Below are 15,697 nucleotides of genomic sequence, written 5' to 3'. Positions count from 1 at the left end.
TCGGGAGAGACTAGTTGAGGGAGACCCTTTGACCTCTCCAGGCGGACCTTTTCTCGACACATCGCCTTGCAAAGCAGTGGTAGGGATGAATGTATACGTCCGTCACCCCTGGACGCATTGACCCCCAGATTCCTACCCACCCCTCATACCTTTTACCTTCCCAAAACTTTCTCTCCTTCCTTTCCATAAAATAACCCTTTACATAGCATCCCCAAAGATGTCAAAGGGCCTCTTGTATGTAGCTAATGTAAAAAAAATCTCTCTCTTATTTAATAAATCAATTCCAAAGTGTTCTGCGGAAATAATAAGATTTGTAAGTAGGTTATTAAATATGTAGCAACTTAATTATATTGTACCATATATTTTATGAAAGATTTTCTATTTATTTCAAGTAACGAATTACACAATTTGACTAAAAAAAGGACATTATCCCAATGACAATTCGTTTTTCAGGTAGACAGGTACCATGATGTTAACAAAATTCTAACAATATAGTTCAAATAAATTCGACAATTTTACGTTGAAAAAGATTCTATTCTCAACCATTAAAATGCAAAACGGTCGAGTTATAACAGAACTTGGCATAATCAAAAACTTGATAATCATCATTTGACCACTTGATTTCCCCCAACAAACAAAAAAATATTCGACCCCATCAAGAATAACTTAACGTGAGGTTTTTATCTATCCGTCAAAATGTAAAAAGTGTTCTTGCCAATCCATTTTTTTCAAATTTGGACTCATTCATTTTATATTCTAGAAACGTATCCCCTTTCCCGACCCCTTCCTTCCACTTCCTCCCCCCCCCCTGCCCGGGTATTCACGTGTACGTGTACGGAGACACTGACCGGACTGGAAACTGGCTTTATTTATTGCATCTGAGATAAAATGCTAACTAAATTGGGTGCTTTATTCTCCAGTACCTACAAGAGTGGATTCCATACAAATAATATACTGAATACTGTTTTCCCTGCCAAAGAGTTTTTTTTCCAAATAATAATACGTAACTGTAGTACATAGATATATTACTTTGCTTTTGTTCCAGATCTTTATTTTTGTTTGTGAATACCGCACAAAAGTGCCAACTGCTCCCAATCGTCTGATCCAAGTGAGCCTATGGCATCCCAAATTATTTAGGTATGTTCGGTGGCTAAGGGTAGTGTGGTGGGGAAGGAGATGAGAGGGAGGAAAGTGGGAAAGTATCTGGCTATTTAATCTGGTCAGCAAACACGGTTAAAGCCATTTCAACTCTGAATGGTGGTCTTTCATCTGGGCGAAACTGAGAGTATCTTCCACCATGAAACGTGCCGCAAAAATACCACCTAAACATATATTATTTTAAAGGAATAAGTTGTGAAAATTCACTTGACTTACCCTTAAAATGAATGAACTACCTTTATCAAATAAGATGAACGTTTAACTTTTGTTTTTGTAAATGAGATAATTTTATCGATGTGCTAAAGAATTTTTTTTCTGACCGCACTGGTATCTTAAACACAACTTTCAACATTGTTGACACAATAAAGATGCACAAAATTTGCATTTCTTTAGAAAAACCATAAAAAACGTACACAAAATATATCACACTAGATGCCACAGCGCATAGGCAAATATTGCTGTGTTTTTTGAATGCTTGTTAAGCAGAGAAAACCCTGAACCTTAGGGCAATATGCGAGTACATCTTTTATTTTATTTATTAATTTTATCCAGTTTATCTCAGTATGATTTATGACAAACTAGATAATATTTATCTGCTTCTAAAGATAACGCACAGAATGAGCTATAAAAAGAATTTTAATATCCATCTGATTAATCATTTTCTGCGGAAAATATTATGGAGACCATGTTAATCAAAGTGCTTAAAATTTAACGTAATTTAAATAACCTTCCGTTTGAAATGCTTTTGGTAGTTTTAAGCGGCATCAATGAAACGGAGTCAGTTCAGGAATCTGTTAGCCATAAGTTATTTTACTAATTTGTCTAGTCTATAGTTAGTAATAAGATTCAATATATATTTCCACAGTGCTCTTGAATTGATTTTTCACCAAAGCGGGGATATATAAATCAACCAACTATTATTAATAAATATTTTTTCAGGTTTCGTGTGCTTTTAAAATAAAGATGAAATGGAAAAAATCATCTTTCACCATTTTTCTTGATTTGTAAGTAGAGATTTTTTTCGAATCGGTCAGAATTAGGTCGACCAGACGTTTTTAGATTTCATGCAATTTTCAATCTAGATTTACACATTTTTTTAAATTTGATAACTGCACATAACGTGCTCCCGACAGGTCATAACTCATTTGATTAAGAGCGGGAGCCACGGTACCAGCTCAATATTTAAGCACGGCTGAAAGAGTCAACAAAATTGAATGACAGCATTGAACGGGAGCCATGATTTCAGGGCGTATGAGCAATGAAAATACTGTGCTCGCCCGATATGGTTCCCCGGTAAGGCTCCCCGGTACGACTCCCCCAATGCGGCTGCTAGCTCCCAGCTCCCAGTTTCCAGTTCCCAGCGTATGAATAATCGTTACACTATTGGTACCGGTACGCCACCTCGTATCACGAGAAAAATAAGATGGTACGTAATTAGTAGGTGTAGGTATATATATCCAAGTACATATGTCGAACTTTCGGACTCCGTTCACGTCTCTGAGTAACCAATAACAATAACCAATAAAATTAATAATTGAGCCGTTCATACGAATACGGCCCAGCAAAAAGAGCTAGCTCGATAGTACGGCTCGCTCATGAACCACTGAACCCAACCGTCCAGAGCCAGTGGTACCTGGTCCCTGGCAACTCCAAAAAGGAAATGAGTAAAAAATATTTTGAATTTTGAAAAATATGGTTACTCGTATAATTGTTTTTTTATTCTCAGAATAAATAAATGCTCCATGATTGGTCGAACGAAATCTGACGTTCAATAAACTCCGTGATATGTTTGTACAGTGTAATGACTAAACATCTCTGTACATCTCTTTCTGTTACGTGGCGTACTTTGCAAATAAGATGGATAGATCGCCACAGTTTTGTGTTGTATAGTTTTGTATGCAGGTCTGAGGTTCTGAGATGATTTGTGGCTGTATTTTTAGTTTTATCGATGTTTTAACGTAAATTAGTGGACTGTGATCTTCATGAGAGATAATTAATTTAACAATGAAAAAAACTTCAAAAAAATACTGGTTTATAAGTATTTTTTTAAAGTTTTTTTTTTTAAATACTTAAATATTTAAAAAAAAAAAACCTAAAAATAATATTCTAAAATATATATATTTTTTAAATATACTTAACGGTATTTTTTTTTAAATATATCAAAGTATATTTTTTTAAGTATGAATGTGGACACTGAAAAAAAATAAATAATCGACTCGAATTCCTTAATACGGTATATTGTGCTGATAAAAGGAGTTGGGAGATGGGAAAGGAATGCGAAAGAGGAAGGTAGGGTAGTACCTGGCTATTCAAACAGTGCCTAAAGCCAGTTCAAGCAACGTTTTAAAGTTTCAATTCTGAACGGTGGTGTTTCACTAGAGTGATACTGAGACCATCAAACATTGCAACGTAACTGTATTCTATTATTCAACTTGAATTTAATGTGATATAACTCAAAAATTTATATAAAAATTATTTTTGACCACGGAGGTTATCAAATACCGGCAACTAGTTTTTGTTGTTTTTTTCACATAATATATAACACTAAAATACTAATATTCTGACAGCCAAAGGCTAAATATTGCTTAGAAGATAATTTCCACCTTAAATGCGTAGGCGGATTGCTCAAGGATTGCTCACTAAATGTTTAAGGTTAAAAGCTTATGTCTTGTGCCCTTAAATATTTTAGTACGCCGAGGTTTTGAAGAGTAAAAATTATAACCATAATTATTCTTCTCGGGACACGAATTTGTGGCAAAGGCTATGTTGATGCCTCAGGCATTTTGTTTCAACCGCCTTGGAAGACACAAATTATTGGTCTCTAGAGGTCCTCAAAGTACGAGCAGATCTGCCTGAGGCCGGAATGGTTTTAATCTGCCACTAGTTGCAAGTGCTTTTGCAAGTTTAAACACCTTATGGCATTTCTAATTTAACAGTGAAAATAAAATTGGAGAATTTTTTTAACGTTGAATTGTTAATTATATTGCGTTTACACTTTTGGAAGGTATATTGCACGATCTTTTCTTTAAGCTCCATGCAGGTAATCCAAATAATTTCTCTCAAGGCCTATGTCATCTTTGGGAATGCTGTGTGGTGGGGTTTTTAAGGAAAGATCTTGGTAGGAAAAAAACTATTATAGGGTTGGTAAGAACTAAGAATCTTGGGGTCAGTGTATCCAGGAGTAACGGACTTTTGAATTCATCCCTCCCATTGCACTACTAGGCGATGGATGAGTCCTGCTGGAGATGTAAAAAGAGCTCCATCAACCAGTCTCCAAACCCGTCGCCAAGACATAACCTAACCTAACCTGATCTAACCCCATAAACCAGGGCACTCCTTCTAAGTCACTAAACGTAACGAATCACTTGAAGTGACCAATAGCAGAAGTGTTGCCAACCCATGAATGGTTCCCATACCCGCCTCAAAAATTAAAAAATTTGTTTTTTTGCATCGATATTTTTTATGTAGTAGTTAGTGTTGCTCCTTGTACGTGTTATTAAATTCCTCAAATAATATAATAAGTATGTCAATTTCAATGTTATAACATGTGAAATTCCCAACTTCCTACAGTCATTGTAACTATGACATCTTAACATATATTTATTTATTTCATTTAAACGCCCATAGGGCTTATATTGTGAGGCTAAAGAGAATGGAGAAGAGAAGGAGATGGGGAAGAGCCGGGTTTAGGAATATTTGGCTATTCAGATTCAGTCACTAAACACGCCTTAAACCATTTCAAACAACTTTATTCTGAATGGTGGTTTTTCACAACAGTGACAATGAGAGGAAAATAGGAATTTAACACCCTTAATTGAACTTCTTATGTACATAAAATCAATTCCACCAGCCAAGAGTTAATTGATAGAAGAATATTATTAATTACGTCTGTACAAACGCGGACATTTACCTCTTCACAATTTACGGTTTACGACAAAATCATAATTTAACAACTTCATTACTCATCCACTTTTAAAAATAATATAATTTTGATGAAAACCACTTTACTGAGAAGATATAATATTAACAAACACCAAACGGTTCCGGTACAGCCTGAACCTTCCTTGGAGCTATAGATAAACATACAAATATGTATATATTATAATTCATAACATGTTGAAAAGCTGATGGAGTTATTGAAAGAATATAAAAAGCAGGAAACTTCATGGAAATCCATCTGGAAGCTAGCAGTTTTCTAGCGAGTTCCGGTACCTACATGAGGCATGGAACTGGCAAACGAACGATGGAAGTAGACTAAATGGTGTAGAATGATAAGATACCTGAGGCGTACGTGTGGTAAAACCAGATTTGATTTTGTGAAAAGTGTGGAGATTTGCAAAGGATGCAAGCCTGATGTAATGAAATGAAAGCATAAATAAAAGCAGAAATGGAAGCATAAATGGTTTGGGCATGTAGAGCGAATAAACGGAGAAAGAAGTGAAGGCGAATAAGACAAGACACGATTAAGTGAACCAGATTCTTGTTCGGGTTAATTTAAGAGACAGAATAACAGAAGAGTATGCATGAGACGAAATACGAATGTCAATGAGACAAGGAGTGTATGCCAATATTGAATTATTTGGTTGTTCTTCTTCTCTGCCTACCCCTTCGGAGAAGTGGCGTGAGAGTTAGTTAGTTGGTTGGTTAGGTAAGGTAAGGTTATATAATACAATACAAAAATAACACATCATATGAAAAAATGCAGTTTTTAATGAAATTCTGCATGAAAATAAAATATCATGAATTTTCTCTTGGAATTTATCAAATATTAAATTTATGTCACCTCATTCAACAGAATCGCTTTAAGCTCAACACTCAAATAATGCAATTAGAAATCGGAGTGCTAATAAATTGAATGATCAATAATACTTACCAGTGCTCTCGTAATCTCCAAATTCTGAACTTAGCAGACTTGCTCCCAGGCCGATTGAAACTTTTACTTTGTCGTTCGGTTTTCGGTGACGTAGTTATACAGGTTGTTAAGGGACGTACTTGACTTACTTTAACCAGTGATTTTGAACATTATTTTGAGTGAATGAATTTGGAATCCGGTGACTTTCTTAATGTCTTTTTTTATTCGAAAATATTTTTTAAAAAATAGACAAAAACACCCACATCTCACGTCACTCACCCTGTTCCTAACTGTCCAATAATAACAGACTTTAAAAAAAATGATAAAATGAAAGACACCGGAGCTGGAGACCGAATTTAATTATCACTTTTACTTCAAATAACTTAAGCAATCATTGGTAAAAGTCTCTTTTTTTCTTTTTTGTATTAGGCAATTCACCCTAAAAAGAGTGCTTTGTATTGGTTAAGGTCTCTTATCACCCTGAATAGTAGAAGCTATATCCTACCATGAATTAAGCATGTACGTTAATGTAATACCTAATAGTAGGTTATCACGTTATAGGTATGATAGGTACTATCGTGTGATATTTATGTGTATAAAATGGGTTAATTTTGTATTAATTGTACAATTTTAGTTCACTTTTGGTAAGTGAGGTAGTTGTCCACGTACTATGTTTGTATAACCATATGCAAATACAAGATACTGGCATTCGTCAAATCCTAATTGGAGAACGGATTATGGAAATGTATCGAATTAATATGTTAATGAAATAATACACACTAGAAATGCCTTCCATCGTGTGGTTTGGAATGGAAACCAATGTCTCTACAAACATAATATTGCCTTTTTTATCTTAGCCCATGTTAATGCTTTCTGTCTCTCTTATACTCGCCTGATATAGTAGGTATATAGCCATTCCATTTGAATTTCATAATGATAATGAAACAGAGATTAGTTTCGAAAATTAAGGCCCGATTGGCCACAATTTTTAATTGCGAAACACGCCCACATAACAATTTTGTCTTCTTTTTTTCTCTATGGAATGAATCCAGGAAGACATTATACGTATTCACTAAGATTGTATAAGATTATAATATATTATTTTAATTGTTGCAAAATCAAGTTAACATTATTTTTTTGTTATATCATGTATAGTACCTGCAATGTGGGTAACGGAGCAAAGGGGAAGTGAAGGAGATAATGATGGATACGGTTACTAAAAAAATTGGCTTGCTGAAGGTTGTGAGTGGGTGATAGGGACGACAATGGTTGGGAGGAACTTGACTTTTCAGATCTGGTTACTTTTCTTCCTACATAAGTTGCCATCAATTATAACTATTTCTTAGTAATTAGAAAACCAACAGTTATTATATTTTATAATGGAAAGCAAAATATGCTCAATTGTTCAATAATAATAGATTTCGCTGGTGTATCTTCATTTAGTGAATTTAAAAGAGAAAAGAGTTACATTAGCCGACAGGGATGAGATGTTGGGAGGGAGGGGAAGGGGATGGATCTTGACTGCGTAGAGTATGTATTGTGTGAATGTTATTTATAGATCATAGGTTTGAAAATTTGAGGTATTGTATTGATTTAGTGTTGCATTGAGGGTTGTTAAATGTGTGGTTTTATTCTTGTTTGTCCGATGGATTTGATTCACTTTATTGAATTCTTTCAAGTAGACGTGTTCCTAAAAATCCTATATAAACGCGGCTGACTCCTCATGACACAGATTAGGACGATAGCCCCAAAAATCAATTATTCTTCTTCTTCTTTATGTGCCGTATCAGGTCCCCCCGACGTTGGCGATCACTCTTGAAAATGTCTCTTTGTCTTGCGCTGCCCGGAATAGCTCCTCCACACTTCTAATGCCGGTCCACTCTCGTATGTTTCGCAGCCAAGACATTTGTCTCCTACCAGGCCCTCTGCGACCCTCTATCTTGCCTTTCAAAATTAACTGGAGCAAGTGATACTTCTCCCCTCGAAGTACATGACCCAGATATGAAATTTTCCTGATTTTTATTAATCTAAGCAGTTCTCTCTCTGCTCTAGCCCGCCTGAGAATTTCTGTGTTGGTGATCATGTCGGTCCATGGTACTTTGAGTATTCTCCGGTGAAGCCACATTTCAAAAGCCTCTAACCTGTTCATGGTATTTACTTTCAAGGTCCATGTTTCACATCCATACAACAAGACCGACCACACATAACATTTTAGCATTCTCTGCCTTAGTTTTAAGCTGATATTATCATTGCAGAAGAGGGATTTCATTTTAATGAACGCAGTTCTTGCTGCTTCAATTCTGCACCTAACCTCTACATCTGGGTCAAGAGTCTCCGTGAGAATACTGCCGAGGTATCTAAATCTTTCGACCTTTTCGACATTGCAACCATTTAACTGTATCACTGATTCAGAGTGATCTAGTCGTCCAAAAGTCATCCATTTTGTTTTATTGACGTTGATTGTTAGGCCCAGTTGCTCACCAGCATTATTAACAAGATTTAATAGGTCTTGGAGGTCATCGATACAGTCAGCTAGTTATTCTTAATGATTTTGAACTTTCTCAATATTTTTATTGTGTGATACGTACCTGGAATTCCAGACGTACAGTACAGCTCAATATCCTCGTATGTACAGATGTGTTATCATGATTTCATTTATCACTTTTTTGTTAAAGATTTTTCTGGCGTATAAATAATCCTGTCAGAAAAATTGAAAACGCTAAGCCATGGGTATGAAACAGTTTTATTGTGTGTTTATAGTAATTACAGAGTTTTATTCGTAAAATAATGATGATAGTAATAACTAACTTTATACATCATCGAAAGTCACAAATTTGGTTAAATTCCTTTAAAATTCGTCCTAATGCACTGTGAAAAGTTACATAATATGATTTTTCAAACTACATAATGATGATGTAAATGTATAATACACGTAGCATTTTTCATATAAAATCACATGGAGACATTATTTGTAAATTTCATTTACATAATCTATTATTTATATCACAAGAAATACTCCAAAGAGAGATTAATTCCTCACAAATCAAAGTTAGTATTTTGAAACATTCATAAACTATTTATTTTAAAGTATGCATTTGGATAGATCTAACAGAAAATGTTATTTTATTATTTCTAACATTGTAAATAATATCACTTAATCTATGTGTTATGAACGATTGATCAATAAATGCATGTTTTTATTTTTGAAGATTAAAAATTATTGTGTAATTTTTTGTCGTTTTTAGACAGATATTTCTTGAATTTGTACCCTTTTTTTCTGGGGGCGAAGAGTACTAGTTCCATCTCCTGTGTTAATCTAAACAAAAAAACAACTTATTAAAAAAAATGCCCAAACAAGAAATTTCAATTTAATAGGTAAACCACCTGTATATTACAACAAGTACACCACTTTCATACTACATTTCAGTCCAAGAGATAAAAATATTTGGATTTGGCACGATTTGAAATTGTAAAAATACAAATATTTCGTTTTTTACTGTCCGCCATAACATAGGAACATTCCCATCATGGCGAGTGAAAACATGTTAAACAACCTTAAAATGTATTTTGTACTACTTATTTCTCTAATGAAATACTCAATTGGTCTCAACCTGGCAAACTCACTTTCAAGTAATGAAAAAACATAATAAAGTCGATAATCTAAGCATTTTCACAAAAAAATGTGTATATATACATCAGTGGGTACTCAGAGCCGGCCATGTGCAGGCTCAAATGCCAAGACGTCAAGGAGCCAACATGCTTATAATACGTTACACCTAATTCGATGCCCTTGGGGTTTTTACTGGGGCCAAGCGGCGTTTTGCTCAGGGCCGGCCATGGGTACTCAAAGTATCACGATGCTGTAGAACAACTTTGGATAATATGATATTATTAAGTCATTCTCAAATAAATTATATTATTTTAACAAATTATTACAAGCAATAATTAGTCGTCTGAAATATCAATACAAATTGAAAATATCTCCCGAGAAAAAGTAAATACCACCGGAGGGAATTGAACCTGTGCCTTCTGGTGTCCGGTCAGGTGCTCATCAGAAGGTGCCGGTTCAATTCCCATCGGCGGTATTCATTTTTACTCTGAAGATATTTTCAATTTGTATTGATATTTCGGGCGACAAATTATTGCTTAAAATAATTTCTTAAACTTCGTGCTATTCATAAAACCTTGTCTTATAAACATCAGTTTATCATAAAAAAAAAAAACATTTTTTAACTCTGTACTTAAAAATGAATCAATATACAGGGGGTATATTGAAGAGATAATTAAACAATTTACTGGGGGTAAAATGCGCTAACTTTGGGAGGTGATTCTACATGAGGGTAGTAGTAAAAAAGGTGAAAACCTTTTTTTCGAAATTGTAATGCTTATTTTCCCACACAAAAATATTTTGCCAAAAACCACCTTAACATTGGACTTTCAAAAATGGGAAAAAAAAAGTTGAGTCACTTTACTCCTGCAAACGATTGTCAAGTGAAAGCAATACTGTTCTAACCGCAAAGAACGAAACCGAATCGAAAAGTATCAGAATTTATTCAATGAATGTGAATTTGAAACCCGCTGTCAATTGAATAACAACCAATAATTTATTTTTTTTACTTTAAAGTATGTCAACTCTGACAAAACGCATTCATTTAATGATGAACTATTGATTACGATATGTTATAAAATCGTAAAATGTTTTAAATGTGACAACAGAAAGAACGGACAAATCTTCAATATTGTCATACCATCTTATTAGCTATCTAAGGAAACAATATTTAGTAAATTTAAGAAATGCTCGGTAAGCGGAAGTTTTGATTTACGATCGCACCATAATCTTTTTATTTTATATTCTGCAAAACATTTAGTTTACCATACGCTGTAAATATTGTTTGATATTTACAACGTAATTAATCAGTGTGACTTTAAATATAATTATGCAGGATTAGTGTGAAATTTATTACGGAGAACTGATAGTTGGGTCGATGAAGCAGTTAGCTGCATTATCGGCCATCTACTCGGCAGTTGAATCCAGGGGCGCGCGGGAGAATTTACAGGAAGTGGGCTAACGATCGGACGTCCCGGCGCCCGTTTCCGCGGCGCCCCGCGCTCTGCCTATTACTTCGGCAGCCGGAAATCATTTCATTGCTTTAGGATTTTTTTATTTTCACGGTTAATTTTGGTGTTGATAAAATTTATCATTTCGTAAAGATTTTTAAATATTTAAAAAATTAAAATCTTGAAATTCTATGTTCTGTTGTAAAAAAGAAAGGCTTACATTCCCAGGTAACAATTATCTCGCCAATTGAGATTTTCACCTACGACCATCTTAATATACGGAAAAAGTTTTTGAAGGACAAGCTAGAAGGTGAATGATCACGCTATGCCAGGGTGGGGACCTTATGTTTTTGCCAGTCGGCCACTGACCAGTTAACATTGATACGCTTAAATTGTTAGTATAAAAAGATAAAAAATATAGGGAGATGACAAAATACATCATCATAAAATATGTCATGACTGTCCAGAAATTTATTTAATTTAATTGGTTTTACGCCCAGCATGGCATTTGCACGGACTGTAAGAACATAATATACCTAGTGAGCTATCAAAGATTATACACAAAAAAAGATTATACACATGAAATGTTATACATTAGTAAAACAACAACAGTAACATTAAATAAAATAGAAACAAAAATAATACCAGATTACGACAAATCAGTAAAACTGCAATACCTAAGCTACTATAATTATTAGGATAGAACAAAGTGCTAAACGGAGTTAAAAATATATCAATAGTACCCCCAATAAATATATCAATAGTACTACCAATAAATATATCAATAGTACCCCCAGTAAATATATCAATATATTTCAATAGGGAACTAAGTAAATATATTAATAGTACCCCCAATGAATATATCAATAGTGCCCCCAAACTCGTTGCCGAGATCACGCTTCCTATTGTTAGTGAGTGTGTTTGATAGAACATTGAACGACAATAAATTTAAATTTTTCCGATTAGAGGACTAGAGGCCTCAGCAAAGCACGAATATGTTATGAGGAAGTCGGAAAACGTGTTCTTAAAAATAATAATATTTTCACATCTGGGCCATTATACTTATCCGAACAAGGCCAAGCTTGTTCAGATATCTTCTGAATGACTAATGTTTTATTAGGAAATCATCATTCAGTCACATTATTAAAAAAAATCCACAGTCACTTTTCTCTGTGTAGTGTGGTGTAATGGTCATATTTGGATTCCAAGCAGTCGATTTTGGGCCAGGGCAATTATATATATTTTTTAATTTAATCCTTTTTATCATCGATCCGTTGGAAGAGGTTAAATCAGCTAATTTTAGCTCTTTAAATCCTACAATTATAATATCCCGTGATTTTTCTGCTTTAGCATCTAATAATTAATAATATGTAATTTGGCTCTTGACGTTTTGATTATTATTATGGTAATTATTGAATTTAATAAGAAAAATGACCGAGATACTAATCTTCTGTTGCAAAGCTTTACTAATTTTAAAATTTTCACTAGACAGTTATAGTTGGTTGATGTTTTAAAATTATTTTTTAAAAAATTGTTATGTATATTAGGTCCACAAAGGAGGCCCTAAGGAAAAAATCTCTTTAGGGCCTATGTCATCAGGGGGATGCTGTGTGGAGGGTATTTTTAGGGAAAATAAGTTCTGGGAAGGAAAAAGCATGAAAGATGGGTAGGAATTTTGGGGTCAATGTGTCTAGGAGTGACGGACGTATGAATCTATCCTCTCACTGCGGTGCAAGGCGATGGGTCGAGAGAGTCCGGCTGGAGAAGTCAAAGAATTTTCATTAACCAGTATTTTCCGATCCGGCCCGCCACGCAGTATGTAGATGAATACATCTACCGCCAAGACTTAGACAAACCTTTCCCTATGAACCCGGGCACTCCTCCAAAACCACCAGTCACCAAACGTAGTAAACCACTTTTGCTGTATTTTTTCAATAAAATCTGAGTAATCCTTATAATTAGGTGACCAAATAGGTGAATAATGTAAACTCAATGGTTGTGAAAAATTTAAAGCACGTTAGTAAGGGCAATAATGTTAAACAATAGAACAAGTATACCTACATAATTTGGTTTCAAGTGGTGGAATAGACTTCTGTTTACAGAAAGTGTTACCTGTTGTTACAAATAAAACGACCCAGAATACTATTAGTGTTTTAAAATACGAAATGTAATAACATATCCTAACCATCAACGTAGTATGAAAATTTTCTAATTCAACACTATTAAATAAAATTATTAGAATATTGTCATCAAACTTGCACAAAAATACACTACGCTACCATCTCTTACCTTACAACTTTCCCTTCTCTTTTCATGATAATAATAAGATTCGGTACAGAGTATGATATTGTAAATATGAGTAGCTCATAACGGAATATATATATTTTCATGGAACATATTCCAACATCTAAGCGGTGACACGGTTGAAACTCTAGCAAAAGTTTTACAACTCGGCGATGAAATATGTTACTGAAATGTGACAGCTTTTATGTGGATTATTACATTACACAGGGTGCTTCGTTTTAACCGCAACATTGTAGTATGCGAACTGCTTGAATAAATAAACTCTCACAACTAATAAAATAAACTTATTTCACTTTTGCCACACTCCTCTTTTAAATCAAAAGCTCTGTAATGTGGCTTGTTGATTTTGATTATGTTTAGCATTGCTTAATATTAATATTTGCGTGGAAGAAAATATCGCTTAACATTATGTTCATAATAAAACAATGCTTACAGTACCGGGAGCTAAAATGACTATGATATTTTTAATAAGGAAATGATGCCAGACAAAAAAATGGGTGGGACAGAACAAGGAAGATTTCATTACCTTTGTCAGTACCTAGATTTGGAACTTAGACTTTGTGTGGCAATAGAGTTCTGTGTACACTATACCAAAAGAAATTATTGCTCTGGAAGGTCAAACCTCAATAAATCATAGTAATATTTGGATGATTTGCATAGCGCCGTTTTTATCCAAAATCACCTCAAGGGCGCTCTCAATCGAAAATGTTACCTTCGTATGAAATATAATTGATGTCTAGTAAAGGAACATGGCGGATTACTTGCCCGTACTTATTATATTATGTACACATCACTTACATTTTGTGGTAGATTTTGGGTGAAGAGTGGATTTGTGATCGCACTATGTCAATGGTGCATCACAATGCATTTTGAATTTTTTCTTTAAATTATCTCTGTGCCTATATAATCTTTGGGTTTTAATGTGAGGAAAGTATTTTTATGGAAAGGAAGGAGAGGAAGTGCTGGGAAAGAAAAAGGTATGAGAAATGTGTAGGAATCATAAGCTTAGTATGTCTAGGAATAACGGACGTTATCCAATCCATCACTCCCACTGCGGTGCGAGGAGATGCGTCAAGAGAATCCTCCTTCAGCCAGTCTCTACCGATCCGGCCCGCCACGCGACTGGTGGGCAGAAATACCCGCTGCCAAGACTTAGACAAGCCCCGTGAACCTGCGCACTCCTGCTAAGTCACCAAAAGTAGCGAACCTTTGGATATCCAGTTTTTTTAATTTTTTATTTTGGAAAATTTGATATAATAATAGAATTTGAATAATATTTTCACAGAACGTTGAAATTTGATGAATTGTTCAAACTCTCCGAATAAACCCGTCCTTAGAGTATTTTCCACTCTGGAACATACCCCAAATATACTCTACACATATATATTTGTATCAGAACTCCATAGTAAACTACTCGCTGCTACACTTCCTTTTTGAATTATTCTGGTAAACATTCGAAATATCTTACATTTTCATTTCAGTGATACACATTATTATCATTCTGGGGGTCGTTTAATCTGTTCACCCTGTACACAGTGATGAGTTGATATCTACATGTAGAAAACCTTCCAATATGAAGTAAATTTTTTTATTATTTAAATACTGAATAGATCGTCGAGCTCGAATGACTGATTTGATGGATATACGAGTATTGTAGTGGTGGATTGGGCGATGAAAAATCGGGAAAAGGCTTTTCATTTTTTCCGAAATATTGAATATTTTTGTAATGGTTCCATGTAATCTAAAACCGAATTTTAATGCACTTACAATGTGCAACTGGCTCAAATGGAATACGACACAAATCCGTTTTTATTGTTTCGAACTTTCAATTTATACATGGATTATGATAGATGGTGCCTGGTAAAGGATTTTAAAAATATCAAAAGAATATGGCCCGGTTTCGACAAAGTTGAGAGGAATAAAGGGATCATTTAAAAATATTTTTTTTCCTGTTTTTTTTTCAGCGTTCAAATTGGAAATAGTGTTTATATTCGTATTTCGTTTTGCTTTTCAGTGAAAATACACAAATTAATTAAAAAAACTACCCTGTCTTTAAATTTTTATGTTCGATATAATTCTGTTTAGTATTTGACATATTTTTTTTTATTTTTTTTACTCCACACAAGGGGGCCAGAGGAAAAAAATCCCTCAGGACCTTTGTCATCTTTGGGGCTGCTGTGCATTTTTATGGAAAGAATGGAGAGAATGATCTGTGAAGGAAAGAAGTATGAAGATTGGGTAGGAATCTAAGGGTAAATGTGTCCAGGAGTGACGGACGTATGAATTCATCCCTTCCATTGAAGTGCAAGGCGATGAGTCGAGAGT

At 34.5% G+C, this 15,697-nt stretch overlaps 1 protein-coding gene across 1 annotated transcript in view; it reads right to left on the bottom strand.

Annotated features, from left to right (window-relative positions):
• Positions 1-9,058: 9,058 nt before the first annotated feature.
• Positions 9,059-15,697, bottom strand: part of LOC149424727 (neuroligin-4, Y-linked-like) — a 91,639-nt gene continuing 85,000 nt past the window's right edge. Inside the window, exon 12 of the mRNA XM_089631482.1 lies at positions 9,059-9,326. Within this exon, the coding sequence (XP_089487608.1) occupies positions 9,252-9,326 (75 nt within the window). The 3' untranslated portion in view covers positions 9,059-9,251. The remainder of the gene's footprint in view (positions 9,327-15,697) is intronic.

This window comes from Hesperophylax consimilis, chromosome 4, assembly GCF_061612785.1.
Source record: "Hesperophylax consimilis isolate HC1 chromosome 4, BYU_Hcon_1.0, whole genome shotgun sequence".
Taxonomy (NCBI): domain Eukaryota; kingdom Metazoa; phylum Arthropoda; class Insecta; order Trichoptera; family Limnephilidae; genus Hesperophylax; species Hesperophylax consimilis.
The sequence above is the reverse complement of the archived record's forward strand: the minus strand, read 5'-3'. Positions and strand labels throughout refer to the sequence as shown.